Source organism: Idiotropiscis lumnitzeri, chromosome 3 (genome assembly GCF_059441095.1).
Source record: "Idiotropiscis lumnitzeri isolate Australia: NSW breed Sydney's pygmy pipehorse chromosome 3, RoL_Ilum_1.0, whole genome shotgun sequence".
Taxonomy (NCBI): Eukaryota; Metazoa; Chordata; class Actinopteri; order Syngnathiformes; family Syngnathidae; genus Idiotropiscis; species Idiotropiscis lumnitzeri.
The window spans coordinates 10828777-10854381 of record NC_142393.1 but is presented as its reverse complement, the minus strand read 5'-3'; the positions used below and the strand labels follow the sequence as shown (position 1 = coordinate 10854381).

Here is a 25605-nt window from a genome sequence, read left to right as displayed (position 1 = left end):
TAAATTGAAGAAAACATTTTGAGATGTCTCGAGAGCCGTTGGCCCAAATAATGTTAAGTCCGATGTTTATGCCGTCAACAAAACTTACGTAAAGCAAATATTGAATATGTTATCTTTGATTATGGAAATTTTACTGTAGTGCATATTAAAAGTGTCTAAAAACATTTTGGTAGACGGGAAGCGACAACAGGCTCTCCCACACTTTACATCGTGCCTTGTATTTATACAGGAAATGCTGTTATTTTTAATGAACAAGTTTTGTATCTTGCTTTCCTGGACATGATATTCTTGGATTCAAAAGTACACACAACAGCACTACATTGGAAAATGGCCTTATTGTAGTGGTGGACCGTGGCCTTTTCTGCTGGTCTAACATATTCAAAAAATCAATATCATTATTCACAATGTCACATATCATAGTGTTGTATTTTAAATGACCGTTTTTATCCAATCAGAATTCAGCTAGCTTGTGTTGCCAGGCAGATTTCACAATACCAGTGGCACGCACTATTCGTCCGAGGTCTTCCGATTCAATTGTGCGGTGATATATTCTGTCAGACTATGGGCTTTCAGAGTTGGTAGACAAATGCGATAGCCAATCAGATCACGCGTTGGTTACAGTGAGCCGCCTCGCTGAAGGTGATGAACGCGTTTTGTGATTGGATACTCACTCGTGAGAGGACAGCGCTATGCGGAATCAACACCCGGAAGTCGTAACTGTCGACTGTTCGAAAATAGAAAATATATTTTTGCTTTTTTATTTTTTTTAACTAATGGCCGAAGGAGGGAGAAGTGTGAATGGAATTTCAAGACGGACCTTTCAAGAGAAGCTAAGTTGTCCAACACTCACTATGTACTGTGTGTTTCTGTATATTATTTGTCCAGCTGTAGTGTCATAAATGATTCAAGACTAAGGAAGACTTCACTGAAGGCCAATGTGTGAAATGCACGGTCCGCCACTGCCTTATTTAAATGTTTTTTCTTCATGTAAGGCTCTGCCCCCCGACTGCAAAAAAAAAAAAAATCCAAGCAGAGTTTCTGTGGGAACAATGATCATGCTAGGAAAGTAGTTTTCACATGATCATTTTAATGGTTCCAAACGTCTCTCATCCTGTGATTGACAACATGAAAAAAATATATCCATGTTGCACTTGATGGATGGGTAGGAACCCCAGAAACCCAACAAGTTGTATATCAGAGTTTTAAAAAATTAATTTCCTGTAATGTGTCCCCAGCAAAAAATGTCGAATAGGAGACGCCGTCCAAAATGTTGGTCAACGTTTATTTGAAGAACTAGCAAAGAGAATCCACACAGTCTCACACATTGACAAAACTAAATAAATATTCACCGTCACTTTAGTTTCACACGTCACATTGTTCATCAACATCTGTGCACTTCAATATTCTCATTGAATTGCAAAGCACTCCAACACATGTATAGTTGACAAAATCATAAAAACAAGCACCAATAAATAAATAAAAGTCATTAGTAAATTATTTCAAAACTTTCATATACAAAATGTTCGCATTTACTGTAAAAAGATTGCAGTGTTTTAAATAAATAACTGTATAAAACAATTCATAGTTGATATCTTAAAATATTTCCTTTGTTCATCAGTGCAGGGGGAAAGTGTTTCCCTTCTCATGTTTACTCGAGTTGAGTCTCCTGGTTTCAAATCTTCTCAAGTAACACGTTAAAAATAAATAGTGAATAAATTGTTAAAGACCCTGTAAAGTGAATTCAGCAATTTGTAAGTACATGATGCATGCTTCAAGTTCATTGCTGAAAATGTGCAAAAACTCAACATTGGTACTAAACTACAAAGCTATGACGCTAAACTGTTTTCCAGCCTTTCAGTTTTCATGATTTTTTTATATGTTTTTAAGGGGGCGTTACTGAAAAAAGGCAACCAGTAAAAGTACTGAAAAACTCGTCTTTTTTACTACCTCGTGTAATTAAAAAAAAAAGGGAAATAAATAAAGTTACTTGGTAATTTCTAGGCTCATTTCTATCACAACAGCTTGTAGTTAGCTAGCCGCCATTAATAAACGGTTAGCTTTCCGTTAAACCACAAGCTAGCTGATGGCTAGCGTCTCTCGTGGGAAAAAAAAGCCCCGCAATGACCCGGCAAAAATGATCACGCCTCAAACTGAGAGGTATGTGTATGTGCAGGCAGCTAACGTGGACACAAACACAACGTCTGAGAACTTCGGGAAGGGCCTGATCTTTCTCGCGGTTTTTAAGCCTCATTTGAATTGCTTACTACATTTTATTAAATTAATTTGACAGGCTTTTGAAAAACACTCTTTGATGTGTTTCAAATGACATTATTTTCACCTTACAGGGACTTTAATAAATAATAGTAGACAAACATGATAATACGCGCAACATGAATAAATATTCCATAATGAACCCAACATTTGCAAATGACACAGTTACACAGCAAGAGTACCAATGAATATAGAAAAGACTAGTCCAGCAGTTGGAACGTCACTATGATCTTACAGAATACTACTAACATTATAGAGTGGACGTAGGATATGTTCTGCAACACACCTCAGTGTCATCACCGTAGCAGTTTGACTGCAGTGCGCCATCATCCTCTCACGTGTTCCCACTCTCATTGTCCTAAAGCAACATGCAAACAGGAAAACTATACACAAGAACAAAGAAATATACAAAGAACAGATGGCAATGTTCCAAATGAGAAGACTCCTTCACTAACACCATCTCTGGGGGACGTCCGCATGTTTCTGGGGTCTCTCACACCTCTATTCCCTTGACCGCCTGGTTGATGGACTCGAGCAGAGCCCGGTTTTCCGGGTTCTGGTAGCAGTCCTTATTGGTGAACATGTGAGTGAGGGTCTCCACGTAGCTGTCAAAGTTTTGCTCCGACAACGGCTCCTGCTGAATGCAGAAAGTGGAAGAATTTTCAATTAGGGTGAGCTAGAGGCTACCTCAGGTGGGCTTCACCCTGGACTGGTTGCCCTCATGAGGACAAGCGCCATAGAAAATGCTTGCATGGAACTACTGATATTTGTACGGACCCCAATTCCTTTGAAGCTGGGACTTAGTGTAAAACATGAATAAATACGGATACAGTAATTTGCAAATGTGGATCTTGATGACCTTCATTGATGGAAAGGAAGGCTACAACATCCTTGCTTAATTGGAATTGGGGGTGTGTTCCTCATCTGAGCTATTTGTCAATTGACATTGTGACCTGGCATAACATCAGTGGTAAATGGTTTATCCTCACTAATAGAGATCTTTTTGGCCATGTGTGTTTCTGTTATTCAATTATGCAAAAATTGTCACTTGAAGACATTGCCTGTTCAGTTCATGTTTGTGACACTCACCATGGTTGGCAGTCGGATGTTGGCCAGGCTTTGGATCAGAGCCTGACTCAAGCCGGACAACTCCAGAAACAAGGCCTCATTTTTCTCTTCGATTTGCTTGTTCTCGTCCTCCATGCTCTTCAGGTTGTTCTCCATGGAAGAGATCTACAACAGTCACAATTGGATGGATCCTAATTTCCTAATCAATTTTGCTGCATCTTTCTTTAAACTGATCAAAAAAATGTTTCTGTAGACTTCTGAATTCATGTCGTCAACAGCTAGTATAATCGTAGTCCTCAGAGGCAAAACCCAAATTTTACACAGAGTGCAGACATGCCGCTCTATTTTTGAATAATCAATGTTGTAGGAACAGGACAACAAAACACAGCAGTTGGTCACATGTCCTGTTGCTTTTGCTCACAGAGCAGTACAACTAATAATATTGATTGTCATGGCAGGGAGCTGGAGTCTGCAAGTTAAACAAGGGCAAATGACCTCCCTGATCCCACTACGAGAGGCCAACAGTACATGACATATTTTTATAAATTTGATGCAAATTTCTCTCATTTTCCTCCACCACCAAAATCACTCACCTGAGTGTGCAGGTTCACCATGTCGGCCTCCATCTCTGAATTGGACTCGTTCAGATCGTTAATCTCTTCATTGAGTTGCTTGATATCCTCATCATTATCCAGAACTTAGTCCAAGAAACAACAATTACGTTTGTTTTCAGGCATCAAGCTCGTAGCAAAAACATTGACAATGAACTACTGAATTTCTTCTGATTATTTGAAATAAATGTAAGTAAACGTGAAAGGGTATCGTCTTACCATCACTAGCTCTGAATTTGGCAGTGATATACTCGTCTCCGGGGAATTTGGCTTTCTTCTTACTGGCAAGTGCTCTGGGACAACCGGACAAACTAGGAAAAAGCATGTCATCAAATGAAAATCCTCGTCCATGTTTATGGCATAATTAGTGTGCATAACGTGCGTACAAGTCTATGGAGTGGCGAAAACATCGAGATACCTGCGGTGTGTCAGAAAACTCCCGTTCGCATGGCCAGAGCCATCACAGCCTGGTGTTGGACAAGTAGGGCCCTCGCTCTTGAAAGTCTTCCATGAGAAGGGGGTGCCGTTAAGAAGACCGTCCTTCTGTCGACGCGCTGCCAGCGGGCAGCCGTAAGCACTGCGGTGGGTGGCATATTTCCCGCTGATGTGCCCAAGACTGTCACAGCCAGGGACGGGACATCTTTACACAGTACCAGAGTTTAGTAATGTGAAGGGAACTAGTCCATCATGCGTCCACATGATCAACAATCAATAACAAAAAACAAAAACAGCCTTTATTTTTCCCATCACTACTAAATGCCAATCAGGTCCAACCGTGGTCGGGTTGGATTTCGTTCTCTCACCTCAACAACTCCGAATCGTCTTTGTCGTCCTTTGTGGGGTTTGATTTGACTCCACATTTCTTGGCTCTGGGGCATCCAGACAGACTGGTAGAGAAGACCACAAAGGCATTAACTAATGAAACATCCAGAAAAAACACAGCTGAAGAGCATTTTATACCTTCTATGTGAGGCATAGTTTCCTGTGATATGGCCTGATCCATCACAGCCGGGAGTCGGACACCTAGGATGTTCAGAGACCGTCTGACTGACATGCTTTCATGATCTATTTGCACACTATTTCCTCCAAATTATCATTAAACTGTATATGCCATCAAAATAGATGGAATATAGAAAATAGGAATATAATCATAAAGTTAACTAAGCGCTAAGGGGCATATTCTCCAGTTAGCGCTGAAGTCAATTTCATGTGCGCCTTTCTTGTGCACTTTCAAAGTGCGGCGATTCTCCCGTCTTGGCTTCTGCCACACCCACCAGGCGTAACCTGTGAATCCTAATGAAGAGGTGTGACCAATTGAATTCTGAAGATTCCTGTGGAATTTTCCTGAGACGTGAATCCCCGAGGGATCCATTTGAAAATCATCTACAGGCTAATTTGAAGGAGCGTGTGCTTTTGCATTCACTCTTTATTAAATGCAACAAAAGCAATTGAATCAGAATACCGTCTGTCAGCGCAAATTGAGAGTTGACCAGGTTGTCGTACTCAAAGCGGGCATGTCACTTAAAATGAACTAACGGGCCATTATTACGATGATTGTATTCAAATCCAAACCCCATCAAGGGTGTGGAGAATGCTACTTGCAGATGAAGAAAAAAAAAAAAGTGACGATTGATCCTTATCACAAATTAATCTGATATAATGTCGATTCAGAAACACATATGCGGCCATTGGGTCGTTTGTGAGCATTTATAAGCCAGGTGTGCCCCCAGACCTCATCCGCATGTCAGCCGAGTGACAGTCATCACCCGCCATCAGCGGCTGTCAAATGAGTCACAACGTGCAAAATGACATTTCATCTTTGAGGCTTTAGTTCAGCCTCCGCAGCGCGCAAGAGCAAAGACGCCTCTGTCAATGGGAGACTGTGCGCACTTGCCTTATTTGACGCGGAATATCATGAACGTGCGTAAGTGACAGACTAAAGTCGATAGGAGAATCTGCGCAGTAAAAAAAGTGCGCAGCAGCACGCCTTTTTTTTTTGACTTAAGCACATAGGAGAATATGCCCCTAGGAGAACATGAAGTTGAGAGGCAAAAGACAGCACACATACTTAAGTTCAGCTGTGTGGGCAGCCATGAGTGTCCGTAGTGATTTATCTGCAAGAGGACAGCCTGACAGACTGGAAGATTAGAGAGAATCTATCAGAAAACAGGCCAAGAGTAGGCTTTTGGGAATGGAAGTTTGAATGAAGCAGAGTCTGAATTAAACAGCCAGCCAGACAAGACAGAGAGAAACACAGTTGTCTCTTTTCTATCTCATCCCTTTTAGAGCAGCACTTATATGTATATTGTCTTCACAGTCACATTCATGCGAAACCTATTCAACGACGATGATCAATTTCATCCATTTTAGCAAGACCGTCGTCTCAGGGATACGTAGCCTGACATCGGGATCTCTGAGACTACTTTTAATTTGGTCTAACGTGAACATTGCCTTTGAACGTGTAGTGCGGCACTCTACTGGTTTTACATTTACCTTCGATGGGATGCGTAGTTGCCAGTGATGTGTCCACTGCCATCGCAGCCTGGGGTGGGACATCTACAGCGTCAAGGAGGGGAGGGAACTTGTCAGTGTCAGAACGAAAGTTAAAACTGTCGCTAAGCAATCGTCAATTAAGAAGCGTTAGTTTGGAAAGGGTCACATTTAGTTACATCACACAATATGGAAATGATCGTATGCTTCTTAAATCATAAATATACACGTAAGTGTAATGAGCTCATGTCATAAAGAACGTGTTGTATTAGGGCAACGCTGCAAAAAAAAAAAAAATACTCTGAGGAAAATCCCTGAATGTTACGAGAATAAACTCATAATGGTTCGAGACCAAAATAGTAATTCCAATTTCAACTTTAGTCATGTTTTGCCTCATGAACTGAGAAATACAACTTTGCTGCTTAAATCACATTCCACAAATGCAAAATTAATCGGAATGCTTTGTTTAGATTAGTGGGTGCATCGAACATATTGTCAAGAAAATATTTAACTTGACTTTTCCTTAAAATACACCAGTCTCATAAATCTCATTTATATTTTTTCTGCTTACAGATGATCTACCCGAACAAGCTGAAGAATTACACCGACTTAACAGAAATCCACAGAAAGGAGAAGTTCTCTTTCTCTGAAGAACCTCCAATGAAGGAAGCAAAAACAACAAATTTCATTGCTGATTTTTACATTATAAATATTTTTTTATAATTGTTATAGTTACTGTGACATTCATGGACAATGGCCAAATTTGCTCACTCATATTTTACTTTTATTAAAAAAAAAAATAACCCACTCACCAGTTACTCAGTACTTTGCATGACTACTTTTTATTTTTACTGCAGTCCTTTTATTGTAAAGTAATAGTACTCTTACATGATTACAATTTCTGGCAACTACAACCACTTCTACCAACGTTGTAGTTGTACATTTGCCCGACTTTGGTGCCGGCAGTGTGGGTTCAGTTCCCACTTGAGAGACTTTGCACATGTAAATGTGAAAGGTTGTCCTTTTCTATAAATGCCCTGCATCTCTCTGGCGAGTCCATCTTTTGCCCTAAATCATCTGGAATAGACTCCAACAGTCCGCGACCCTGAACAGGATAAGTGGTTTAGAAATTTTCGTTTTGGTCACATTTATGTTGACACCTAAAGCCAATTTAGAGTAACCTAGCATGTATTTTTTTTTTAGAATGTGGGAGGGAACGGCACAGAGAAATCCCATACATATTTGACGTTCATCCATCCATCCATCATCTGTTCCACTTCACCTCACAAAGGTCGCGGGGGGTGCTGGAGCCTATCCCAGCTGTTTTTGGGAAGTAGGCGGGGTTCACCCTGAACTCTTTGCCAGCCAATTGCAGTATTTGATGTTCATGTTGTTTTAAAAAAAAAAATATTAAATCCAAAGTTACTTACCAGTTACTCAGTACTAGAACACTTAAGGAATTAATTCAATGACTACGTTTTACTTTTACTAAAGTCAAAATGCTGAAGTATCAGTACTCTTGAGTAGCATTTCGTCTACGCTACATCATCACTAATTTGCATGATTGATTTGGCAAATGTAAGTAATCCATTGAGAGGAGCTCCGGTGATATCAAAACAGTATAAAGTAATTTCTTAGACAATGCCAAAAAAGTGGAGTCAGTTGATTTCAGAAAACAGCAGACAGATGTACTTACACAAGGATATCCTTTTTGCTGTCTTTCGGCTGAAACTTGACCTTGAAGCTGCTGGTCGTCACTTCCCCAGGGTACTTCCTCTCCTCTAGGTTCTCCGGGTTCTCCTGGTCCTCATCCTCAACATCAGAAGACGTGTATGAGGTAGCTGTGTAATCCACCTGATGACAAGTTGTTAACACCAAATTACCCAGTGCGCAGTTTACGTACATTATTTCTTTCCAGTCTTTTACTCTTTAAAGCTCACAAGTGCTCATTGAATACGTGACGTGGAGTGGCTGCGCATTGTACCTCATCGTGGCCTTCCTCTTTTACTCCACTTGATTTCGTAAAGTCGAGTGGCCCCTCCCACTCAGGCTGAGTGTGGCCCTGAGATAAAACACCTATTGTGTGTTGAGAAGACGATGACGAGGAGGACGAAGGCTCCGGAGACTGCATGCTCTCTCGCTTGTTTTTCTTAATGCTGAGGTCCAAGGTGCCGTTCTCATCCACTTCGATATCAGGCTCCTACAAAGTTCCAAGAACAGAAGAGAATCTGTCAAAGAACATCGGTTGCCTGGAAGAGTGCAGTTCAGAAAGCAGGCTATAATGGAATAGAATGCGGCGTACCTCGGTGCAGGGCTCCCTGGGATTGGCGCTAAGGCTCTCTGGTCGTTCCCAACAGCGAGTGGACAGGTTGAGTATAGCCGTTGCTGCCATATGGGCCGCCTCGGCATCTTGACTACAGTCGTACTCATTGGAGGACAACGTAGTGTTCGAAATGCCTCCTGACCCTGTCCCGCTCGGGGAAGAGGCCTTAGGGAAGGATTTAGCTGTGTGGGGTAGAGGTAGAGCAGAGGTTAGCTTCAACATATCCAATGTTGGGGGAAATATCTATCATTAAACTGTGTACAGAAATATAAAGCCGAACTTAAGACAAGGGACTGTGATAGATACATCACAGCACATCACAGTGATCCCCATATGAGAGTGACTGGGACATCAGAGCAATCTGATTAGGTGCTTTGTAAAAGCTTTGAATGATGTCACTTCCACATGGTCTATCTTTGCAGCTTTACATCTTTTCATCTTAATGTCTCTCTCATGAAGTTCATTTTTTTGAAACGTGAGCTCAGATCCTTTGGCACTCAACCAATCTGATTCTCAGCATTCCTGCAGTAACTTCCGCCAAGATTACAAAAGGGATAATGGTAAGTGAAACTGAAGCGTTAAATATGATTTGTGAGAAGTCATTTAGATGGGAAATTGAATCTACTTCATGCATTGGAATCGTTCAAGTGGAGAGTGAAGTGCGGAATATGTGAGACGTGGATTAGAGGGAAGTGAAATTTTCGTTTTTTTTTTTGTTTATTTAAAAGAAAAGATTGTAAGACAAAGCAGTTACCATTGAGTGGTGACTTGGCACTATTTCAGCTTGCCAGTCACCATTGATCACAAACAAGAAGAAACTGACACTTTTTTAAGTGGTATTTATGTATTTGTGTCGTCCCACAAATATTCACTCAAGAATGTTGTTGCTCACCCCAATAAATGGGATTTTACAGCCCACATATACACTACAAATTCAAATATTTTTCTCCTGCATGGCCTGGATCGAACATGAGCCATGGTTGCGTAAGCAAAATTAATCAATCAGTCGCACCCGGTTGCTTTTTTGTGGCCATCAGGGTAATAAATGCATGCTCACAGGAAATCCAACACTAAGTGCATGCAATGTAACTCCTCCCATGCCGCCATGACTCGGCCGATCAATTTTTTTTATTCAGAGCAGTTTTGCAAGCGGCGAGGAGGGAAGGCCAAAGATGCAACTTGATGCACTGTAAACAGATCATATTTTAAAATATTTTAAAATCTGTTGATACACAAATTCTATTTGTAATTCCCATGAGAAAATGCAGCATTATTTTCTTTCTTTTTTTTTAAACACTAATTTTCCTTTTTGAACCAGGAGCGTTATCAGTTTCCTGCAGAGCTTGCTGATGAGTTGATCATTTGAATCAAGTGTCTGGGAGGAAGAAAACATCGAAAACATGTATGATAGTGGCCCTCGAGGACCGGCGTTTCACTCCTGTGACATATTGTATGAATATTAATATGTAATTAATCATAATTTGAGCACATTTGTTTTTTCAGAAGTATGTATCAAACCGGCGGCCCTTCGCAAGAAGGAGCTTTCAGTTTCAAAAAGGTTGGTGACCCCTTGATGATCCTCCACCCTATAAGACTACTTGGTGTCTGCGATCCAACATGACACTACGCGGTTTTGGATGTCCAAATACCAGCGTGTTAGTGTACTACATTGTAACCATACAAATTTACCTTTTGCAGAAATTGATGTACAAATTTCACACGTCCTCGATTATGGTGTGTGCTGTGATGTGTCGCTTACATTTGAAGGCTTTGGGTGATGTTTCAGCGGTGGTTGGCTTTGGAACAAGCATACGCTTTCCAAACACTTGGACATCAAAGCTTGCATAGTCAAAAGACACCTTTGAATATTTCTCCAACTCTTTGGCCAGGTTTGCTCGTGGTGTGGTGGTGACCGCGCTGGGCCCATAATTACCATACTGGGGGATCTCCAACTGTTTCACAAAACACATGGGCCTAGAAAGGAAAAAGGAGAGACTAATTTTCACATTGTAACAAATATTACTGGCTGAATAAAAAGATGTCTGACCTGAGCACCCTGTCAGAGTTGGACGTAGGTTCGCTGACTGCGGCCTGTAGGTGGACCTGCTTGTCCTGGTTTTTGTTCATCTTTGCTGCTGCAGCAATTGGACAGCCGGAGAGACTGGGATTGACACATGCGAATGATTAGATATTTGGATTAAAAAGTCAGAAATAAGAATAAATTCATACAGTATTGATAGCAGAAGTCTATAGTTCCCCGGAGAGAACTCAACATATGTCTGCATACAATTACCAAAACTTCAAATTAAGATGAAAAATATCAAAACCCAAGATTGACAATGACAAGTGTTGTGCAAATCTCCTAATTCAACTTCTCAAACTGGCTGTGTGTTTGTTCCATAGCATCTTCATCTTGATCATGTTTTTTTTCCCTCTCCCAATGAGGGAAGTTTTTGTTAGTCATATGTGCTTGTGTGTTAGCGGGATTGTACATATTTGTACAAAATAAAAAACTACTACTTACCACTGCCACTTGATGTCGACTGAAAATGACATCACTGTGATGTCATATTCAGTCGACAGCATGTGGCAGTACAAGGCAAAATGGAAGCTCCCGGAGATGGATAAAAACTTGGATTTTTTTGCGTCATTCATATTTCACTCATGCTTTACTAATCCGAATATTGTGGTTAGACGAGTGTGAGCACAGCACGCCTGCGATCCTTGTGAAGATAAGTGGTTTGAATAATGGATGGATGAAAGGACTTCCGCTTTAAACTTGGATTTTAGTGCTTTAGTACTCACTGGGCTCTTTACTTTTAGCCTTGACAAAAACTTATATGGGACTCACTTCAGTAGTTTTATGATTAAAAGCACAAACAACCGAAACAAAACCACACAAAATGGACCTGGACATTACTTTAAGACAGTGAGAGTATGAATAGTATGTGTTAGTAATATAAGCTTAAATTGAAGCAGCAATTTGTCATAAATACTCTATAAGCATTAAAAAAAAGATGGGCAATATGATGAAAGAAAGAGCTATGAGGTGTATCAAAAAAGTGCCTAGAGTGGTGTCAAAAAAGATAGATTTCAAATCGAAACTACGAATTTTCCTCTTCCAAATAATGCGGCTGGAGTCTAACAAACTGAACCAATGTTCGTCCATTGAGTAGTGAGGTCGCTCTTGCCTCTTCTCGCGCACTGAACAAAACAGGCGCCGCGGGATCTCTTTGGAGACATGCTGTGTCCTACATTGAAGAGAAAAACTAGTCGTTTGGCTTTGAAATCTGTCGTTTGTGAAAGCTCTTCTAGAACTTTTCGGACACACCTTGCATTAGTCCATGCTTTTTCAATTATCGTCTGTAAAAGTCACAAAGCACCACCTAGCTTGCATGCTTAACCGCAGTTGTCCAGTGAGTGCATGCATGCAAGTGTGTCCATTATTAACCTGCGGTGTGTGTTGCGGTTACTGTTGACATGGCCTTGACCTGTGCAGCCTGGAGTGGGACACTTCAAGACGTTCTCATACATGGCCAGGACTACCGACACAACAGATACAAACTGTTCAGTCTGTTTAGGTTAAAAAGCTTTGCAACAGAGTAAGAACACACACAACAGAAAGTAGTGGTATATTTAGCAAAGTTAGTCATGTTAGTTTCAGTAGTAGTATTTTCTGCTTCAACGTTTAATAGAGGACACATGAAATAAATATTACTTGAAAGACATCAGCAAGCTTTTACTCTGAAAACTTCCACTCGGAATAACAGTTTGCTAACTGGAACGTAGTTTACAATCAATGTCATACCAGCAGAGTCAGAAATCTGTATGGTCTTGTTCTTACTCTCTGGAGGAATTCTATCCTTGTGAGGACATCCAGATAGACTCCGATGGTGAGGGTACAGTCCAGTCACGTGACCTGTCCCATCACATCCAGGGGTTGGACACTTTACTTCCTTCTTCTCTGAATAGAGGAAGAGGGGATTGATTAATGAATTAACTTTCTATCAAGAGTATCTATCTGCCGTCAAAATTAAAACATTAAATCTGAAGATAATTTTTTTTTTTTAAATTAACGCAGTTGAATATTTTAACTCGGTTTGCTCAGTTTTATTTACTTCAGAAATAATTTCCATACTTTAAAATTAAGTCACCCCTGTTCAAATGCCAGGTTTCTGTGATATTAAGAAAAAAACAGACCAGGATACAGCAATACAAAACTTTCCACAATTAATTGAATGAATTAAAAAAACTGACAGGCTACCTTTGCTATAGTGGGCATTGCGTCGAATCACTGCTTCAGCGCTTTTGCTGGGGCTGTTGTAGGACTGGTGGTCTTGGGAGCTCTGGGCCTCCTGACCCTCCTTCCCCTCCCCAGCCTTCAAGGCGATGGCTTGCTCCAGCAGCCCCAGGTTCCCTCGAGTCATATCCCAGTTCTCTGAATCGTCCGTGATCCCCGAGCCCTCTGAGATACAGTCACGCTCATCGGCATCGTCCTCTTCTTCATCATCATCGTCCTCTTCAGAGCGTACCTCTATCACCACTGTGGTCGGAGATGCTTTGCTGGAGCATTGATCCTCAACCCCGTCCTCTTCCTCCTCCTCCTCCTCCTCCTCCTCTTCTTCCTCCACCTCGACCTCTTCAACTTTGCCTGCTTCATGCTGCCGCTCAGCCGTTTCACTCTCCTGCGGCGCTTTGAATGCCTCTCCCTCAGTCGTCGTCGTGCAGACCTTTTCTTCCTCAACAGACTCCTGAGATGCTTGACTGCGTGGACTCATTGAGTAAGGGGTATCAACCTCTTGGACCCTCTCCTCTTCCTCCTCTTCTTTCTGCTCGTTCGTTCTCTGGTCCTGAGTTGACTCATTGACCTGATGATGGATGTAATGTCCAGTGGAGTACTGGTGATCAGAGTTTTCTTGGCTTATCGTCTGTCTTTCCAATTCCCTGTCCCCAACAAAACCATTTGTTTTTTCAATCTGCTCTTCTGCTTCCTCCTCCTCCTCCTCATTCTCTTCTTTTGCATGTTCAACCTCAGTTGTCTCAAAGTCGCTTTGAGGGTGCTCTGCTGTCTCTTGCTTGTCTTCATTTTCCGGCGTCGTGTCCGATTTCTGTTGATCGTCTTCGGACAGTTCTTCTCCTGCCAATTTCTCATCTCTACCAGTTTCCTCTGCCACTACTTCATTCTCAACCTCCAAGGCGATGTTCTCCTCATCCTTAGTTGTGGCACAAACAACTGCTTCTGCGACCGCTGTGTCTTCTTTGATCAATGGGCAGCCGTTTTCTGTGAATCAAAATATGATGTTGTCATTCGATAATGTAAAATATTTGAGTTTGGACAGTCCCCCCTAAAGTATTGACTCACTTTTTATTGACTCTGGTCTCCTGTTTGAACTCTTCTCTTCTTTAAGATCGTCTTCTTCGTTTTCATTTTTCTCGTCCTTCTCTTCCTCATCCTCATCATTGTTTATGGATAAGTCGTCTTCTGCCTCCATTAAGGTGGTCTGACCCTTCTTCTTGGGAGACGACTGGTTCTCCTCAGCCTCTGCCTCCTCCAGCTTTCGCTTCTTCACAGTTGGACATCCCAGTGCACTAAGACATTACATAATGTCTCAGAATGATTCTTTATCTGCTGTGGGCAATGTATGGGTTCATACTGGCTATCCAGTCCTACCTTCTATGCCTTGAGTATCTTCCACTGACATGACCTTTGCCATCACACCCAGGCGTTGGACAACTGCTACTGACAAACAACAAAATTGCAGCACATCATCAGGTATTCACAAAGCATCAATGGAAAAAGTAGAGAAAAAAATGACTCACGTCAGCTCATGCTTCATGTCATGTCCTGAGAGTTCTGACAAAACTGGGAGAAAACAAATTTAAAGTTAAATGTAATGTAATAGTTGATTGTGATTTTTTTTTTCTTAAGTTTTGTACTGACCTCGAATGCCTTTGGAGCGAGTTCGTGTTCGTGTCTCTGTAGTGTCTTGGCTCATCTAGACAATAGGAGGACATAAGTAGTGCACACATGTTACATTAAAATGTACATGGGATAATCTATACAGGTTAACCCATCAAGTATATCAGTTAATCAAACACAACAAACCCCTTCCTATATTCAACTGCAACATCTCCTCTACCACATTCCATATAACGTAAAATTCAGTGTAACAAAAAGTTGAATGCAATAAGTACTCCAGCAAATGCTGATAATTTTATTTTTCCAAACTTTGTATTGAATTGTTAGCACATCCTCTCCACCAGGCTGGTAGTTGATCTCATCAAGCGTAACATTGTTATAGTACAACATCAATTGATACCAAAAACTTTCAAAAAAATCCACATATTTGTTCAACATTAGCACAGTCAGCTTTCTTGTTGAATCATATTGCTAAGTAAAGTTCCACCGTTTGCTTATTAAATGTTCTCGTCAAAAATAGCCACCCTGTCAGAAAGCCAGTGTATTTTGATATCAGATCACTGCTTGCTAGCTGTTAATCGATATAAAACCGATATGCATTTCTAACAGCATAACATCAACTTAATATAATCAATTTTAAGTTCAGTTGAAATGCATTAGTTTCAAAAGGGATTTTGACAGAAGACAAACTACCCCTTAAAACTTTTTAAAAAGCATGTGAACATGCAATAAAGTAAAAAAAATACTCAAGTGTGCAGTATACAATAGCATCCCAATCTGATTAGATCTTTATTCGTGAAGTGTTGACTCGCCTCAATTTCATGCAGGCACTGTTAGTTCAATTCCTACTCAGTGATGTTGTGAACGTGAGTGTGAAAGCGTGTGTATCTCTCTATATGTGTTGTGTGACTGTCTGGCAACCAGTCCAGGCTGCAGTTCGCATTCCGCCCCAAGTCAGCTGGGAAAGGTTCCAGCTTCCCCTGACCCAGAACAAGAAGCGGTGCAGAAAATGGATGGATTTAGGAACCAGTTAAATGTTTCGGCTGACAAAAGTAACAGCTCACACGCTTGACTGTGTTGAGCTTTTGCGAGGCTACGCACACGGAGGCGTCGCACCCTTGGGGGTTGTGGGTGGTTCATCAACACCCACACTTTTACAGGAGAAAGGGTTCTACACACACACACTTTTTCCTGAGCCGTACAAACATCCCCCACACTTTGGCACATATCGTCATATATATATGGGAAATTACACATTCATATTTAAAGGAGGAGATTTTTAAGATTATGCAGTCTCTCAGCGTCCACTAAGTGTTTTATGTCGAACAGCAATAGTGCTTGTCTGCATTCAGACAGTCAAGCATAAGATTAAATTTCATGTGGAGTGCTTCTTGAATGGATCATCTGAACGTGTCAAACATGACTCACGGGAAGCAGACATTTTTAAACAAGGTCAAGGGCTTAAAAAGTGCCTTCCTTTCGAAAGTGACTAAGCAGTGAAGTGGCTGCATCCTTTTCAAGTACGATACACAAGATTTCATTCACACTCAAAAGTCACAATCCAAATTTGACTTTGGCCGACAGAAATTGGTTGCTCATCCCCAAACAGGCCCGTGTCCTGGGCGAGCGATTTCCTGTTGTTATTTACGCCGGCGGAAAAAAACAAAATTAAAAAAAAAGCCCAAACGATAGCGAACCAGCGCATTCGGTGAAAAACTATTAACTCGATTGGCATTTGGCACGTAGTCGCCATTGTTGCCGCTGCATAACCATCAGCGGCAATAAATGTCGTTTGGGAAGCATCATCGGGACCAAACGCTCATGATTCGCTAGTCGCGTTGAAAAGTGGGTCGACCGACACCACGGGCGTCGTCAGCGCTTAATGTACAAAAACCACTGGGAAGCCGAACAAGGCCTTCGGAAACCCAGCCAAATAGTGCGCTTCGTGCCTCGTCTTTGTCAGAGAGAAATAAAGCCTTACCTTAGGTTCAAGACTAATGCCCTCCCCTCCCCCTCCTCGTCGACATCGCCAGCCTCGCGTAGCGATGTTACGAAGCGCTCGAATGTGTCTTTAGAACTTGGCCTCCATTCCTCGGCCAGCCCGAGAAGAAAAGACCCAATCACTCGGACCAACTCAGCACCTTGGAGAGAAAACACTTGGGTGGACAGTTCGAGTTCAACCTTCAGTACCATGGACAGAAACCCGTCTGCAACGCCCCCGTGCGAGCACGCGAGGAACTGCAGGCAAAAACGCATGGAACTCATTTACTCATGTTTACAAGATAAGCGACATTGGGAAGAAAAAAAATATATAACACCGCGACATTTATTTCATTTTGTAAAATTACTTTTGACACCATTGTCACTGCAAGCAATATCTTATAAATAACATGAAAATGAAAGAATTTTACAGATCTAAAATAGCAAGAAACAGGGCACCAGCAAGACAATTATTTTTCTCAAGTTTTAAACTCTAAAAAGTGACAACATGAGTGAGTTGCAGCCAATAAAAACATGAGACCTATTTAACACTTCTGATGTTTTCTTTGGTACAATGAAAATGTTCCTTTTCCTCTGTGGTATGTCTCCTCATTGCCTACCTAATAAAAATAAAGAGGAAAAAAAATAAGGTCCATTAATCGAATTGCTAGACCTCTGTAATGCACTTAGTTCCCACATGCAAGATTCTAGGTACAGAGCAGGGGTCTGTTTCACAGAGCAGGATTAGCGAAAACTTAGTCTGTTAACGCTAAAATGAGGTACCAATGCAGTTTCATTTCTCCAAAAGAAGAGAAATTATTGATATTTCACTTTCCTAGTCATGATGATTCTCAAGTAAGTGTCTGAAAGACACTTTGACATGTAAGTGAATCCCTGGCTGACAAAAGTTAAGAACCACTGACAAAGTGGCTGATACGGCTCCACACTCGAGTACTGGAAAGTTTGGTTGAGAGAGAGCGAGAGAAAAAAAATCTGATCTTTATAAATGTGCATAGATTTAATACAAGAAATACAAAAGGCAATAATAAAAATAATGTGAAGGTTAACATTTTCATATGTAACTAAAATACAAGTAACTAATACACAATATACAACATTTAAATATATAACATGTGAATAAATACATCATACCGCTCTGTCCGACAACATTTGTTAATAACCGGGGCAGATCTATATGGAATGAGGTATTAATAATAGTTATTTTCAAAGAGTTTTGAAATGATTGCTTGATTCAAAATAAACAGGACACGTACAGTACGAATGTTGTGTGTCGACGATCACAATAACAAATATTACGGGAAACATTTATTACTTGACTGCACTTTCTCCGGCTTCCATCTCATCCCAGCAAAAAAGCGTAGACTCAGCGGTCTACACGATGGTTCCCTTTGTCCAGTTCACAGCAAGTTCATGAACCTAAACTGCGAGTATGTCTGCCAGCAATTAAGATCTACTATGGCAAAATCAAAGGATTAAACGGTAGAAAACCCAGGAGGCAAATACCATCCAGTGGCTTGCCCAGTTAAGCTCGGACCACCTCTGAATGGTGTGGATGGCCGCATATCCCTGCGGAGAGATTCAGCGAAACAAGCATTTAGAGTGATAGTAAATGCACCATAATTCCAGCTCGTACATTTGGTCGAAAAACAACATTGCACATCACCAAAAGCTTTCGTAAGCCTGTGTAATTTATGTTTGTATTCTTTTTACAGGACTGGAATGTGCTGAAAATGTTGTGATGCAGTACCTCAACTGAGTTCAAATCCGACGACCATGTACTGAAGTTTCAAAACTCTGCCTTTTGATTGGCTATACTTTGCGACGTCGCCACATCATGCAAAAGTAATTACAATTTGGAATAGAGTAGAATATAGTAGAAGCAAGCTGACTAGTTGTCATCCTTCCGAAAGCTAGATTCACCCTTTGCCTCGTGTCTGGAGCAGGATGCGAGTTGTTGCCTAAAATGAGCTTGCATGACAAAAGTTTTGCTGTATAAATGTGTGAAATTCTTGATCCTTTGGGTATTTTGATGAACGCATGTTACAGATGTTATTAAGACACACGAGAACTGTTTGAAATTGAAGGGGGGGGGGGGAACAATCGCCACCTTTAAATTTATTCGGCTTGTAAAATATATACCATGCTTTAACCCCAGGTTATATCTCTTGCATTCTTCTTACCTCTTCCACTTCCTCTTCAACACCCGGATCAAACATAGAGCCCAAGTAGGTAAGGTGGAAGATGGCCGAGAAGCTGAAAACAAGGTTCAGCAGCATCACCCAATACTCCTGCAACAAGGTAAAAATTGAGCACTGAATCAGACAAAACAAGAATCATTAATCTTGTCACTCCAATTTGGCCAACTTCTGATAGATTTATATGTCAATAACATCCCGTATACTAGACTGAGATACAACTTCTTTGAGTGTTTAATGTATATTTGGCAAACAATGAAGATGACATATTGATGACAAGACAGTCTGCTCTTAGTAGCTAATAGTTGAGTAGAAGTCAGTGTACCTTCTTGTGCTGATGGCTGCAGTCAGTGGGGCAAGGTCTGGACAGGACACAGGCACTGAAGACAACGGCGAGCCTCTTTCTCAGGACTGAGACAAAGAGAGAAATAGTCATGGGGATTTTAGCATGACACAATCCTTTGCAGCAGAAATTTACCATAGAACATGAGCGTATGTACAGTATGTTATCTGAATTTAGAGATGCAAATGTTTGAATGTGATAAGAAATGTGCACCAGGATTACATTCATTGAGTTTTTTTTCTTTCAACTCTAAAAAAAAAAAAAAACTTTCAATTTCAGTTTACAATTCAGTTGAAAGTAAAACTCCACTAACATTTGTGACGTAAAACAATGGATAGATAAATTTCAATTAAACAAAAAAGATACTTTTAAAGATCTTTTGTTCATTTCTGACAAAAGGCAGACCAGCCAGTCCGGAAAATACAAATAAAAATAATCTTTCTGAATTAAAGATTCATTACCAGTTTCTTTAAAATAAATTGAAGTACAAAACAAATACAAGTTCAAGTATTAACAAGTGAACCATGACAGTGGAAAACTGGGTTGGGCAAAAGTGCTCAATAAAATCATCACGATTTAAGTATTTCAGCTGATAGTGATAAATACTTTTTTTAACCTATTCGAAATGAGAAAACATTAAATGCATTCAACAGAAATTGCATCTTAATGGCCAAATAAGAGCAATGGACATGGATGCAATCCACACAGAAAAACTTTGTTAAACATGCCATTTACTTCTTGATAGTAGAATGGCCACAAGAGTGTGTCGGTGAATGGTATCAGTAGCCTTAGTGAGTACCCGACAAATTAAAATAAAGACGCAGTACTTGCTCAGCCCAACACTATCATGTACAAGATAATATTCATACCATGCTCAACATATGTGATGAAGCCTAAAGAGAGCAGCACAGCTCCAAGGTGGAAACTCAAACCCTGAGGACACACAAACTGCATGTTTAGTTGGGGAAATGAGGAGACTTGCTTTATCCAATGACAAGACAATTAAATAATTCCTAGAGGAGTTTAATTTGTTTCAAAACACTCAGATTTCAAATATTCTTCCATTAAAATTTTGATTGATACAGTAAAAAATGGGTAATGGGTGAATCAGTAAACGAAAGGAAATAGCCCAATAAAAAAATACCAACGTATCATGATATAGTAATGACAAGTATATAGAATGCGACTATTCTTATATTACGTGTTAACATATTTTGTCAGGTGAATTGTGTGAACTGCCACCATACACATCGCTCATATCTCAAATTACTGTTCTCAAATCATAGTAAATAATTAGGCCAAACAACGGAAGTGTGATGTACTCACATGCAGTAAAGCACTGGCGGTGTATGTAACCAGGATGGCGGGAAAAGTACCAAGTTTCATGGCATTTTTGAAGACATCTGAACACAAAATGATGCTATATATAAGGACTAAAGTATTAAATGACCTATAACATATTCAATCTTTTCATGTAGGGTTTGAATGAATTATCATTGATGGTGGGTGCTCATATACTACGTTGAACGTTTATACTAACACCTGATGTGTTTCGACAATTTCAATGACACAGCTGTGATAAAGTCGCAGACTTACAGATTTTAAGCCACTGTGACATAGGAATATTCCAGGATGTCACTACCATAATCATGGAGCGAGGCATTTCAACATTCAGGGGTTTGACCACATCCATTTCCCTGCGGAAGTTGCACACAATTATGAACCTGACCATGTTTTCCTTTTGAAAATTCTCAGGTTTGGTACTGTAAACTTTTCTACATATAAACCACACGATATTACATACTGTGTTAACAGGCTTCACTCTAAAAAGGGATGCAAAACATCAACAGAACCTTTAAAATGTCAAATACAATAAATGACCACCATACATTTAACGAAGAAATAACTATTTAGTTAAAACATTGAAAAAAAAAAATATACAATCCTTTGTGGTATGTATTTCTTTGCCCACGCATTTTCAACACTAAATGATTACAAGATCTGAAACTATCACCCAACAAACCTTTCCTTGGCTATACTCACCACCTGATGTTGTCTTTTTCCTCAACGTGGCCAGTTCCAGCCAGCATGCTGGTGCTTTCACTGAGGTGGCCCACAAAGTAGTTACTGAAGTGGAATGACAATGCATTCTCATAGGCACTCAGCCACCTACAGAACACAAAACAGTTTATTTTCAAACAAACTTTAAAGTATTCTTGGAAGCTTCTGAATACCTGACAGTGCTAAATAAAATTAATCATACCTTTGCAAGTAACAAAATATGGATTCTGTCCTTTTTTTTTTGTAGATATTGTACGATATATAGACTGAGGTCACGATCTCTATATGGTATACTTTTAAGACCTCTATATTTATAGGTCCCATATAGGAATTGTGTTATTGTAAAAATATTGATTCTACAATTCAGAGCCTTTGGATATAAACACAAGAATGACCCTAAAGCAGAATTAAGTAATCCAAATAATGTAAGGACCTGAAACAAAATAAGACCAATTCATCTGGCACATGTTTTCTGTTGTGTAAATATTCATGATGGGGAAAATGAAGCTTCAAATTTGTTTCATGAACCAGTTGTCATTTTTTTCTCCTCTAGATGGCACACTCTGTTCAAGATTGAGCTGAAAGTACACTCACTTGCATTTTTCAAACCCCTTTATTTAAACCAAGCACGCCATCAGGAGGAGTTTAAAAAAATTAGCAAATTTTAAGCTTCATTTACCATCACAAGTGAATAGAGTAAATATATAAACATAAAATTCCCTCACTTGTTTATGGCTGTATTTCCATTTATGGGGATGAAAAAAAGGAACAGGTATGGTGCGATGCAAGAGGACACCAGCAGACAAATCTGACTTTTTAAGAGGCTGAGGGAGGAACGGCACAGCCATGACCAGCTCTGAAAAAAGGAAACTTTTAACAATTTGAAATAATCAAATAATCACACTCCTGGGAACCACCAAAAACTTCTCACCAGTTGTCTGCCCACAATAGCTGCCTTATATGCTGAGAAGCTGATCCAAGGCCCGAAGACTACGTTGCCCACGAAGAGAACATAGCCCAGGAACTCAGTTGCTGTGGGCAAAGCGTTGACTGCTCCTCTGTCCAGGTCAAAGGCCAGAGAAATGGCTTTCATGGCCACCACCATCTGGCTGCCTCTCAAGTAGACACAAAAGCACACTTTTATTAGGATGGAAGAATGAACATTGCAAAGGTTCAAGTTCGAGACATCAGCTTTTGGTGGGCGAGAGTATTTGGAGGGTATGAACCATTTACCTCTGATCTTATGCCAGGTGACCGCGTCAATTAAATGCAATTCTCTGGAAAACAAAAGAAAAATAACACTTTAAATCTATGGCATAACAAATGCTAACAAATCTTCAGAACCAAGTAGTAGTAATCAACTGTAATGCAAAAACAGCATTGATTAGGTATAAACCCCAATTCCGTTGATGTTGGGACATTGTTTAAAAAACAAACAATACACAATGATTTTAATTTTCTTTTTTAAACCTCTGCTGTATATTCAGTTGAATACATTACAAAGACAAGATATTTAAAGTTCAAACTGATTTTGCAAAAATGCTTCCATTTTTAATTTGATGCCCGCAAACATTCCAAAAAAGCTGGAACAGGGACAAGAAAGACTGGGAAAGTTAATAATTGCTGAGAAAACCATTTGGAACATTTCACAAATGGTTAAACGGAAACAGGTGCGTGTCATGATTGGTTATTAAAGGAGCATCTCCTAAAGGCACTTGGTGAACAACAGTGTGAGCAAATAGTCCCAACAGTTTAAGAACGTTTCTCAACATACAACTGCAAGGAATTTAGAGATTTCATCATCTACAGTACATAATATAGTAAAAAGATTAAAATAATCTGGAGAAACCTCTGCATTTAAATTACAAGGCCGAAAAGCAACATTGAATACCCATGGACCTTTGATCCCTCGATGGCACTGCATTAAAAACCGGTATTACTGTGCGAAGGATATTGGCAACTGGGTTCAAGAACTTTTCAGAAAACCATTGTTGACATCTACAAATGCAAGTTAAAACTCTCCCATGTAAAGCAAAAGCCAACACTACCACCAACAAACACAACCGGCTTCTCTGCGCCTGATTTTATCTGTGACGGACTGACACAAAGTGGATAACTGTGCTGTGGTCAGATGAGTCCACATTTCAAATAGTTTATGGAACTCATGTTGTCAATCATGTCAGTTGAAATCAAGTTAATCGTCGTGTTCTACAGGCCAAAGAGGAAAAAGACCATTAGGACTATTATCAGTGCAAAGTTCAAAGTAGAAGTGCCAATCCAATATTGTTTTCAGGGATGTCTCTGCTTATTTCAGCATGACAATGCCAAGCTCCATTTTGCACGTTTTACAACAGTGTGGCTTCTAAATGAAATAGTGTGAGTATTAGACTGGCTTGCCAGCAGTCCAGACCTGTCCCCCATTGAAAATATGTGGCACATTATGAAGTGCAAAATATGACACAAGAGACTACAGTCTGTTAAGCAACGGAAGTTGTACATCAGGCAAGAATGGGAAAAAATTCCACCGCCAGAACTTCAACTAGTAAAATAATTGTTAATAAATGACAATGTTAAATTAAGTGATGTTCCATTCTCAGCAACTGAAATCCATATTGCAATAGTAAAGCATACATTTCTGGACGCTGTCAGAGATTAATGCTTAGATCTATTCTTAATTTAATCGTGTTTATTATTGACACTTGTAGTTTGCACAGAATTTTACTGATTCACACTCTCACTTTGGTCTACCCAAAAAAGTCATCAACATATTAGTACCCAGGGTCGTAGTCGATTAAATAAGATTGTCCAAAGATATTCAAAATGTTTTCTTACCCAATGAGGAGGTAAATGAGAATGGCGGTGGATAGGAATAGGCCTTTGCTGCTGGAGCGTCGGCCAAGAAAAAGAATGAAGTAGCAAAGCAGACTGAGCAGCATCACCCATAGCATGTGCAGATTAAAGAAGAGGTAAAGGCTGTAGATCCCGCCAAACATGGACACAATATGATTCACAGAGGACACGCCTCCTGAGAAAAACACAAAGGAAAGCACTTGGGATTACAATTCAAGTGGACGTTTGTTTGTTGTTTATAAGGCCAACCTCCAAGTAAAATTCCAATTGCAATCATGAAAATTGAGTATGTGATGCTCACCCAACCTAAACAGCAGCCTGCTGAGGAGACAAATGAGCAGAAGCTTCCAGATTTGTTCAAAGCCCTGCTGGAGTGTGCTGACTCCACAACTTTCAGCCAGCTCCATCAACACCATGAGCCTGCTGGACATGTCCATGGTTGCAACTGCACAAACACCATGAAATACAGCTACTGTTGTCACTTGACTCATGACCGGATTACAGTTCACCGGTCCAAATACAGTATTTACAGAGTGCAAAATCAGCAATGCAAGAAGCAATAAATAAATGCTGCATGGGAGGCACGACAAATTAATAAATAAGAATGTTCATGGAAATTGCACCCCCAAAAATACTTTTCCAGTATTATGCTTGAAAACCTACATGAGCTGCACATGAATCATATTTGACAATTTGAATTCCCGTCGTCTTTGTCTTGTGCCAATATAACAAATTTTGAATTATATTTTCTGGCGTCTTAAAAAGATGCATTGGCAATCCATTTTTGCTGCTGTTATTAAGATCACATTGTCAAAAACAGAACTTCTACAATGCATCAAATTAAATAATCTTTAACTGTAATCGCCTGGTCATATTATGTCACTACGACATGCTTTAGACTTGAGCAAAGCATTTTACTTGCAGCAGCATAACAAAAGTGAGTCAATAACATTCTGAACTTGTTTGCACGTGTACGGGTTACCTTACGTCAACTTTATTCGCAAGGGATACTCAACATCAGCAGGGCAAAAATTATATCAATGGAAACCTAAATAACCCCTCTTTAGTTGGTACAAGTTTGCTTCATTATGAAAACAAATCGCAAGATAACTGCAACATTTGGAGCTTGCGCGAAGATGTACTCTGAGGTTACATTTGAACTGCACAGCGCTTCCTACTGGATCGGAGCTCGATTCGTCCTCCCCACATGCAAATACGAGTTGTGTCGCTATTTAAACATTATGCAATGGTGATCATTGTTAATTTGTTTTTTAATCTTTGTGGTTTGGTGTTGGAGTTAATTACTCTAAAACGGTAATCTTACTGGGATTAAATTACGACAGCCCTAACCCTAAAAAAAACACCGAATTCCACATACAATAGAAGAAGAATAAAGTCATCGAAGAAGACGATCGGGCGGAAGGAAAAGAAAAAGTAACATAAGGACCAATGAGACGGCTGACAGAAAACGT

At 40.1% G+C, this 25605-nt stretch overlaps 2 protein-coding genes across 8 annotated transcripts; both read right to left on the bottom strand.

Moving 5' to 3' along the window:
• Positions 1-1263: 1263 nt before the first annotated feature.
• LOC148339887 (myelin transcription factor 1-like) lies at positions 1264-16881 on the bottom strand. Of its 6 annotated transcripts, none has more exons than XM_088289907.1 (22): positions 16665-16881; positions 14705-14759; positions 14584-14626; positions 14435-14503; positions 14126-14352; positions 13028-14044; positions 12608-12727; positions 12215-12305; positions 10811-10924; positions 10523-10737; positions 8743-8945; positions 8425-8640; positions 8137-8294; positions 6444-6506; positions 6019-6087; positions 4911-4973; positions 4754-4837; positions 4369-4590; positions 4170-4261; positions 3933-4036; positions 3361-3504; positions 1264-2908 (listed from the first exon to the last, which is right to left on the bottom strand). In XM_088289907.1, the coding sequence occupies exons 2-22, from the start codon at positions 14757-14759 to the stop codon at positions 2765-2767; spliced, it is 3513 nt and encodes a 1170-aa protein (XP_088146033.1). In that variant the 5' UTR covers positions 16665-16881; the 3' UTR covers positions 1264-2764. The 6 variants fall into 6 exon arrangements, with proteins under 6 accessions (XP_088146033.1, XP_088146035.1, XP_088146034.1 ...); XM_088289909.1 differs by having other exon boundaries at positions 1264-2905; XM_088289908.1 differs by having other exon boundaries at positions 14435-14500.
• Positions 16882-17657: 776 nt separating this feature from the next.
• LOC148339886 (protein-serine O-palmitoleoyltransferase porcupine-like) lies at positions 17658-25459 on the bottom strand. Of its 2 annotated transcripts, none has more exons than XM_088291173.1 (13): positions 25116-25459; positions 24435-24578; positions 24116-24308; positions 22517-22560; positions 22215-22396; positions 22009-22139; positions 21266-21391; positions 20819-20919; positions 20549-20625; positions 20092-20155; positions 19205-19290; positions 18865-18972; positions 17658-18250 (listed from the first exon to the last, which is right to left on the bottom strand). In XM_088291173.1, the coding sequence occupies exons 2-13, from the start codon at positions 24568-24570 to the stop codon at positions 18149-18151; spliced, it is 1350 nt and encodes a 449-aa protein (XP_088147299.1). In that variant the 5' UTR covers positions 24571-24578; positions 25116-25459; the 3' UTR covers positions 17658-18148. The 2 variants fall into 2 exon arrangements, with proteins under 2 accessions (XP_088147299.1, XP_088147298.1); XM_088291172.1 differs by lacking the exon at positions 25116-25459 and adding an exon at positions 24664-25078.
• Positions 25460-25605: the final 146 nt, after the last annotated feature.